Here is a 9,562-nt window from a genome sequence, read left to right as displayed (position 1 = left end):
ATCAGTGCACAGCATTTGCCAATACACACTTCATTAGGGTCATGCCTATATTTGTCAATAAAATTTTATCACATTAATTCTCTGGGAGAGATTCTGAATGTGAAAGTCAGTGGAAACAGAGCCACTTACGCCTGTCTGCTTCTGCTCTGTGTACTTCTTTTCCAGCAGTCTGATCCCAACAAACCCTTTTGGATTTTGCGCCTCGTTGTTGAACAAAATGAGATGGATGCAGTTGATCTGAAGAAAGATACTGAGAGAGCAGATGAGATCAAGGCTATGAAGCAAGCTTGGGAGGCTGCAGAACCAGGGAGAGCTATCAAGGTAACAGGGTCATGCTTTTTTTCCAATATGTAACATGAAAACTACTGAGGCACAGCAATTCCTATCTGGGGAAAAAAAACAATTCCAAATAGTGATTTATCAATGCCATATGCAGGAAATGCTTAGAACACTTAAGATTAGAGAAATAATGAATATACCTCATTTTTCTGTCTGTGAGTTCTATTGGCCCTGATTGCTGGAATAAAATCTAAATTTCAAATAAAGAAACTCCTGAATTCCACTATAGGAAGACACCGCAGGCTGATCCTGACAGCTGAAATGATGACTATACTTGTATACAACTTGGAGACAGTTGTTCTTACCTTGTACTAAAATAGGTAGTCTTCAACTTACGGCCACAATTCAGCCCAAAATTTATGGTGCTAAGTGAAACATTTGTTGAGTGAGTTTTGCCCTATTTTACAATCTTTCTTGCCACCGTTGCTAAATGAATCATTGCAGATGTTAAGTTAGTAACGTTGTTAAGTGAATCTGGCTTCCCCGTGGACTTTGCTTGTCAGAAGGTCACAAAAGCTGATCACATGACCCTGGGACACTGCAACTGTCATAAATATTAACCAGTTGACAAGCATCCACATTTTGATCACACTTATAACAAATGAACTGTTGTAAGTCAAAGACTACCTGTACATCAACATAAAGTTAGAAAGCTAAGAATTAAATCTTAAGAACATTTAAATCTGAAATAAAACCTGCTCATTTTAACAAGACATGTACCTGAATTATTTGCATGCTTTTTTTTTAATGTGCTCACAATGATCTGATTGTCTGGTGGTTCCATGGACACATCTATACAGTTTTCTTGGCAACAAAATAGAAGTTGCTTGCCTTTTGCTTCTTTTGGCTTTGTGCATGGGACTGAAATATTAATTTTCCCCTGTTTTTTTTTATGGCTGAACCAGGAATTTCATTTCATCCCCAAAATAATAAAATGCAAAATATTTTGCCATAAATTGCAAAATATTTTAAATTCAGTATTAAGTTTAAGGATCCCATTGAATTCATTGAGGAATGTCTGAGTTAATAGACATTAGATTGTGCTATACAAAAAATAAACCTCTTGCTACTTAAAAGTTTATATTCATGTCACGATCTGATGTGGTTGTTTACTAATTTAGATTTACAATTCTTACTCCAGGACTAAGTTTAACCTATTAATTATATCATTTTTTTCCTTCATCACTATTAGGCTGTATTCCATGGTTTACTTTAAACCCACTTTAATGTGAAATATTAATTGAATTGTCATCAGTAAGTCTGCTTCCAGCTGAAATCAGCTCATAGTGACTATTAGACATGTCAATGTTTGCCATCAATATGAAAGTGATTTGTTCCTGCCTTCTTCCAGGAATTTGTTTTATATATTTCCCAGCCAAGTCTATTAGGATTTCTTAGTGATCTTCCAGTTAAGTATTGAATAGATCTGACTCTGCATAATTGTTTCAAGATCAGTTAAGATCATCTAGTTCTACCACCTGCTAGGATGCTATTTTCACTAGCAGTGTGTATTAAATCTACAAAAAAAAGTCCTTTGTTAAATGTGATCATTTCCATGCATTCACTGAAAATAAAACATTCTGCAGGTGGATTTTAGCTCCACTCCAAAACAGCTCTTCTTAAGAGAACATTCTACACCAGGGGTGTCAAACTCGCAACGTCATGTGACATGTCGCGACACATCGTGACCTTTTTCCCCATTGCCGGAGCTGGGGTGGGTGTGGTTTTGGCATGACGTATCCGGCCCACGGGCCGGCAGTTTGACACCCCTGTTCTACACCAAGCATCAACCTCATTACAAATGCAATATAATCCTTAAATTACAAACAAGATCGTCTTATAGTTTTCTGCTGAGAGTTACTTATCTGTTCTCATTTCCAGTTGCTTTAAAAACTGCTTCACTGTGTGCGTTAGTTGTTTTTATTACTCAACTGCTAGCAGTTAAACAACTCTTGAGTTGCATAATCTAAAGGCAAAAATATTGATATTTTTGTTTCTGGTGCTGTCATTTCAAATACAGCAGCTGAATGTTGTGACATGAATCATTCATCCATGTGTTTGCTTTCATTCTGTGACTCATATTTTCAGTTGCAAAGCAAATAATAATTAAACTACTCAGCCTAAAACCTAAGCTGTATTATTTCTGGCCACATGCTACTAATGTAAATCAAATCCTAATAGATTAATATCTTGAAAACTGCTACAATTGCATATACAATGCATTCAGAAAGTCTTCACACCCCCTGGATACACTGTATGCAGGCCAATATCAATAAAGGAGAATATTTATAGCTCAGACTTGAAATTAGAGGTCCTTGGTGTTGTCTGAGCTTGGTTATTTTCTTGCAGATGTTTTATTACCCAAAGTAGATAACATCAGTACTGATGTTTGGGCAATGAAACATCTGCAAGAAAACAACCAAGCTCAGAGAGCACCAAGGACCCCCTCATAGGCCAATATAGTTAAAGGAGCATTATGAGGAACTTGCTATGCTCTGGAACCAGAGTCTGAGAGGCTGGATAGTCAGTTTCTAATTAGGAAAATAACCATGGCAAAGGAGAACTTGATGTTTCATAAGGAAGCCTGTTTCATTCTTTCCTGCCAGATAGAAATCTCAGCTTATGTGTTGGCTTGGGACCAAGGATTACATAATTGTTGGCAAGACCACTAGCAAGAGAAGATCAGCCCAACCTGGATTGGATATGACGTCAGTTTCTGGCTCACATATCTATTACAAAGCCATATTTTTCTTGTCACGGATGAGTCTTTGTTGTTTCATTCTACATCGGTGCTACAATTTTTTACATTGTACAACTTCAGCTACGCCCATTGTGATTTCATATCCTCCTTGGTTTTGATACTCCCAATTAATAGTTAGTTAAAAGTCAAAGTAACAAGCAAGTACAGAGGAGGAGCAAGAAACTGAAAGTCATGTAAAATATAGGTAGCCTTGTCTGTACCTGAACTATAAACAATCAACTATTTACCAAACACATTAGCACTCTCCCAATATAACCTGTGCAGTTGAAACCAATGTTTGCTTCCCTTCCCCTGCAAATTATATGGTGCTGGAAAACTAGATCTACTTGGTGTCTCCATATAGTGTCCACACAGTATTTTTCTGACTAGTATAGTAACTGTACAATGCTGACCAGTTGTGTTGGCATCCCCAGGTTTTAAGGGACTTGCCACAACTTGTCATGATCACAATCAAAGGCTTTCTTGTAGTCAATAAATCAGTTGTAGATGCTGCACGTCCCTAATCTGAAAGCCCAGTTCATGCTTACTCCTGTCAATGCTAGGACACAGAATTTAAAACACTGCATCAAACTGCCCATTTGCAAACCATTCCTTATTGCTTAAGGCTGTTTTACATGGGAAAGGAAGGCATATTCCTGTTAATTAAAATAATCACCAACTGCAGCTCTACTGTGTTGTGTTTTATATTTCATAGCTATATGCAGCACCAGTTCAAAAGGCAATTATTCAATCCCTTTTTATATGCCAATGGACTGACTATTAGAATCATGCAGATGCCTTTGACGGTGTTGTATAAAACCATATTTGGAGAAAAAACTATTTGAAAAATGTATAAAATTCTTATTAGATTCATATTAATGTTACCTATTTTATATCCAAGTAGATTGTAGAAGCTCTCAAAGCAAGGATATCCTGATACTTACATTAGGTGTTTTAGGCCTAATAAAATGAATTTGTTGTTCAATGTATATTCTGTAAATATTAAAAAAAGTTTCTGTGTCAAAATGGTTTGATAGATAACAGAACATGCAGGTTCGTTCTTCTAATTTTCTGCAACAAATCTCTTGTTTCCCAGGCTGCTCAAGAACGCGTACGTTATATTAATGAGTGTATTAAAAAAAGCCTAATGGAAGCTGAGGCTGAGAATGCCAGCCCTTCAAGGGAAGCAGGTATGCATGGGCAATGCAAACATGATGTTAAGCATTCGTGAAAGAAAAGCTTTGTCATGAAGGCTTCAAAATCATAAAAAGGAGAATATTGCATGTCATTCAACTACAGAATAGAAAGAAAAAGAAACAATGGATGAAAACTAACCAGGGAGGGAGGCAACTTAGAACTAAGGAGAAAATTCCTAATGGTGAGAGCAATCAACCAATGGAATAGCTTGTCTTCAGAAGACATGGATGCTTCATCACTGGAGGTTTTCCAAAAGAAACTGGGCAACCATTTGTTCTGAAATGGGATAGGGTCTCCTGCTTGAGCAGGGGTTTGGACTAGAAGACTTCCAAGGTCCCTTTCCAACACTGTTAGTCTGTATTCTATGTTCTAGAAGTGCAGTGAGGAAATCAATATTTGCGCTTATTATTATGGGCAAAATTAAAGTTGAGCTGAGGTGAAAAAGGTAAAAAAAAAGCAACAGTGTGTGCAACATACAAAGAAATGGGAGAACGTTTTTAGATATTAAGCTCTGCGGGCTCACAGCAGTATAAGGCTTCACATATGGTACATTAACTCCTGTTCCATAGTGTGTCGTTCTGTATAACTTCCTGCCATCTATACTTTCTGGATTGCCTTGGAACTTGATATACTGTCTGAAGTATCAAAAGAAGAGAATGTCTGTGGCGTAGGGTTGAACTGAAGAGTTCTTGGTGCTCTCTGAACTTGGTTGGTTCATTGCAGATGTTTTGTTATTCACGAGGTAGTATCGCAGTTCAAGTGAATGTGAGGTTTGCCGCCAGTTTTGGTAGCGGTATAGTTTCTTCCTTGGTGGTTCCTCGGTTACAGTATTGTTTTCTGCCTGATTGTTTGTTTGGTGTGTTGGCTGCTGGGGAGAACGTGTTCTAGTCTTTTTGTTTCCTTTCTAAGTTTTTATTGCCTCTTTTAAATGGTTCATAAATGTAGTTATCTCTATGTGTCTATTGATGGCTGATCTGTCTGAATGCCAAGATTCCAGGAATTCCCTAGCATTTTTTTTAAATTTGGCTTGTTCTAACAAGCTAATAGTTTCCCAATTAAAACTAAGGTTAAATCTTTCCCTGTGTTGTGAAATTAAGAAGTTTTTCATTGTATCTTCTGTCAGCTAACTGGTTTTTGCGGATGTGCTCTGCTAGTCTTCTGCCTGTCTATTCTACATCATGGTCGTTACAATTCTTGTACATGGTCTCTGTTTTCATTTCTTTAGCTACTGGGATTTTTGTTTGCTTAAAATGTTGTAAAGGGCAAGTGCTGGTTTGGGTACTAGAGCGATGCCACGTGGTTGTAATGGTTGATTGGTTGTTTCTGAGGTGTTTTTGAAGTCTGGGAGTGTTAAGCTTTTCATAGGTTGTACTGATTGTGTGACTATGTTATCAGACATCTTTTGATAAAGTTGTGTGGATACCATTATATTAAAATATGTTGTATATTGGTCTGTTCGCTCTTTCTAATGTTCTGAGGTGCTGCTGTATGTTTGTGATTTAACGGTTCACAAAGAAAAAGCTTAGGTCACTTCCTCTGTGATCTTATATGTACAATACAGAGTGGGCCTGCAAACGCAGATGCACTGCCAATCAAATAACAGAAATCTGTCAGTTTTGATAATGAGAATAATCTATTCAGAAAAAAGGAAGAGATCTCAAAGTTAATCAAGGAGTTCACCACAATCGCAGCAAATTCAATTTAGTATGCCACTGTGCAATTATACTCACTGCTGCATACTTCTATTTCTAGATCAAAATTGTCCTATAACAATATCAACATACTGGCTATTAAGGCAGGAACCCAGCCAGTCCCTGCTCAGTCCCTGCCTGTGGGTCTGCATAGCATAGCAGACCACTCTGCCTCTGAAGATGTGAGCCATAATTGCTGGCAAAGTGTCAGGAAATCAGACCACAGTCACTAATCCCTAAAGACAAGAGCGCCCAATAGATACCAGCCATGAAAGCCCACACCACTATAATGCCAATATAATTTGCTGATAACATTTTGATGAAGTTTGAAGAGTTCTTCCTGTAAAGTACTGGTGGTTTTAAATATTCTGTACTAGAAAACAGAATGTTCATCTCTGCAAGCTAATTCAGTTGTTATTATCTTGATAGAAAATGTTTCTCCTATTTCTGAAGTAATGGTATTTCCTCCAGTCACTGAAGCAGGTTTAGCCATTCAGCGGAAGGAATGGGCTCCTATAGACCTCGCTCCCTATATTAGGTAAGTGGCACTATATTTTTATATAGTAAGACTGTTAGTTATTTTATTTGTATTTATTAAATTTTTATGCTCCCCTACAAGATGACTCTGGGTGGCTACTCTGTCAATAATTTAACTTCTAATTGTTAATTATTTTAAGTATTTAACTTGGCTTCTGTTGGCACCTTCACTGAATTTATAACCGAAGCGTTTTCTGTTCATGTGGAATATAATGTACCTAGATCTTGAGGCTGCACAAAATTTAAGATGCCTTCTGAAGACAATATCTGTAGCTATAATCTCGGTTTTACCTTCAGAAAAACACAGATTGTGCCTATCGTGAAGAATGAGTTCATTATCCAACAGCAAGAAATGCGTAAAACAGAGGAAATAAATATTTTTAGACATTTTCGAGAACTGGTTCTGGAACATAGGCAGCAAGAACGCATGGCGAGGAATCAGTTGAAGCAAAATGTACTGGAAATGTATGAAGATTTACAAGTACGTTTGCTTATTACTGACAACTTCTTTATTGTATCAATTCTTACTAGCGTGGCTTTGTTAGGGATCCTGATGATCAGATATTTTACTCCACAAATTTCCAAACGTACTTCTAAATTAACTCCTATTATCTTTTCAGTTTTGACATGTTGGCCTGGGAGACAAATTAGAATGTGCTGTGTCTGAAAAAGCAGCTGTTGGACTCACATTTAAACTAATATTTAGTATAAAATATTGTCTATTAAACACCTGTTAATTCAGTATAAGAACATTTACTGAGATAATAGGTAAAGATACAAAACTACAAGACCCAATGAACTGATAAATTCATCTTTTCTGGTAATGAAGTTATTCAGCATCGGCTTATGGGAATTGCATTTTATTATGCCCTAACTTTAAATGAAAACAAATTATTTGCTTTTTTTAATGAACAAGAAAAATTTCAACACAAAATAAACAATTTAAGAATAAAATAAACACAACGATAAACATAAAAGCAACCAATCCTTTTTATGGGTACCAAGCATTTGGTGATGAATAACGTTGTAATTAGAGTTCCTGATACTTTCCAAATAATCTGGAAGACAGGCATTGGATCTAGCATTGAACACAGCACCTCTCTGATCCCATTTAAGCAGCTCAGCTGTTTCTGGGCTTTTCCCCAAGAGTTTAAAGAGGGTGCAGCACCTTTTGATTCTAATATCATAATTATAATCATAATAATCTTTATTGTCACTTTAAATGTACACCAATCGGTGTACATCAAAATGAAATTTCGTTGCATACAGCTCTCAAAGGGTCACCACCTCCCATATACATTCCTTGTTTGTGGCCTGCTCAAGTTTCAGATCGTCCATTTTAGTCTCTAGGGAGCGAACGATGGCAAACAGGACAGATGGAAACAGAGCTTTATGTGGACTAGCTCTCAAATTAGCTTGTATTCCTTATGGGTCGGTCTAATGAATATCAGGCAGATGCTGTCCTTGCATGAGGTCTGAAGCGCTTCTTTCAAATAATTTCAAAGCATAGACCTCTTGATTGATTAGCAAATACCATTTCAAGAAAACTAAAGAATATTTTACAATTGTGGAAGGAAGTGACAGATCATATAGAGCAGGCTCTGTTAGCAGTCTGGAATGAGGAATACATTGTTCTAATACTGACACATTTGCTAAACAATTGTAACTTTCCAAAAAATGAAATAAAATCATTTAAGGGCTACAGGTAGTCCTCAATTACCAACCACAATCAAGACTGGCAATTCTGTCACTAAGTGACAGGGTCCTAGAGTGAAATGTCATGGGACTGCATCAAATTTATGACATCAGTTTCAGTTGGTTATTAATCAAACCATTACGGATGGTTAAGGGCAGTTATCTCATGACCTTGACTTGCCACTTGGTGCTGGCTCCCCCATTGACTGGTCAGAAGTGGCTGTGAAGATCACAAAGGGGGATCCTGTGATCGCAAGACAATGCAACTGTCGTAAACGCATGCCCATTGCAAAGCACCGGAATTGTGATCACATGACCACGGGGACACTGCAATAGCCACAACTTCAGAGATTGGTCATGAACCTACTTTTTCAGGCCTCACCATAACTTCAAACCATCAATGAACAAGGCAATGCATAAGTGAGGACTATCTATGTGTGATTTTTTAAAAAAAAATATGTACAGAAAATGTAGAAAAGGAAAATATTTTTTTTCTTAATGTAAATAATTCTACAATATAGACCATTGGCTGAATAAAGAGGCAAAGGAAAAGACGTAAGTAATTTTAGAATACATGAACCCCATCTGGTGCCACTATTATCAGAGGTTTCTGTATATACGTGTAAATGTGGGGAGAGAAGTGAGGGAGAGAGAGAAAGAAATGCATACATAGATACATACTGATTTTGCATGGACTGTGTATATTTATCTTTGGACAGGCAGCCTTAGACGGGGACCGAAGCAGGATCTTTGGAATCCGAGAAGCATACAGAGCCAAACTATTGGAGGCTGAACGTTTAAGACTAGAAGCAGTAGCAGCTGAAGAAGCTGCCCTTCGAGCAGAGCAAGAGAAGAAAAGCCCGGATGTGCAGAAAAAAAAGGGAGGGAAAACTGGAGGGAAGAAAAAATAATAGTATTTTCTACGATATTTTGTTAAATTCACGGATGAGAAAAGAACACCCTTTTTACTATGTTGCAGTTTAGGTATGTAGAACAGAGTTTTTTTAAATGCTGTTTGGAAAGTATTGTTTTGCTCTCTGTTGAGTACTGCATCCGCCTTTTTAAGTGATGTCACTGATACAAAAACTGAATAGTTTTACGTTGACTTTTGCATTGTGTTTGTATCTTCATTGCAATAAAGTTTTCTAATACAATTATTTGTACAAGCCTTTCACTATTTTTAGCCCATTCCTAGGCTAAAGGTACTAAAATGGCACAGAGCAGGGGTGAGATTTGGGGGTGGGGGGGAAGAAAAACAGTTCTACTATCTCATTGCCTGGCATAGGAAAAGCACATGATTGCAGTATTGATTTTGCTGTTCATTAGAACAGAATGAAGCTCATAAACAAGCTATATAGGTTAA

The 9,562-nt window shown here is 37.2% G+C and overlaps 1 protein-coding gene across 2 annotated transcripts; it reads left to right on the top strand.

The window, feature by feature from the left end:
• The first annotated feature begins 173 nt into the window (after positions 1 to 173).
• LOC107295246 (androglobin) lies at positions 174 to 9,340 on the top strand. 2 transcript variants are annotated; one of them, XM_015824553.1, is made up of 5 exons: positions 174 to 321; positions 4,176 to 4,269; positions 6,439 to 6,505; positions 6,802 to 6,985; positions 8,919 to 9,340. In XM_015824553.1, the coding sequence occupies exons 1-5, from the start codon at positions 223 to 225 to the stop codon at positions 9,108 to 9,110; spliced, it is 636 nt and encodes a 211-aa protein (XP_015680039.1). In that variant the 5' UTR covers positions 174 to 222; the 3' UTR covers positions 9,111 to 9,340. The 2 variants fall into 2 exon arrangements, with proteins under 2 accessions (XP_015680039.1, XP_015680038.1); XM_015824552.1 differs by having other exon boundaries at positions 6,397 to 6,505.
• Positions 9,341 to 9,562: the final 222 nt, after the last annotated feature.

Source organism: Protobothrops mucrosquamatus, unplaced genomic scaffold, assembly GCF_001527695.2.
Source record: "Protobothrops mucrosquamatus isolate PMUCROS unplaced genomic scaffold, P.Mucros_1.0 scaffold2281, whole genome shotgun sequence".
NCBI classification, from domain to species: domain Eukaryota; kingdom Metazoa; phylum Chordata; class Lepidosauria; order Squamata; family Viperidae; genus Protobothrops; species Protobothrops mucrosquamatus.
This window is presented reverse-complemented; position numbering and strand designations above follow the sequence as displayed.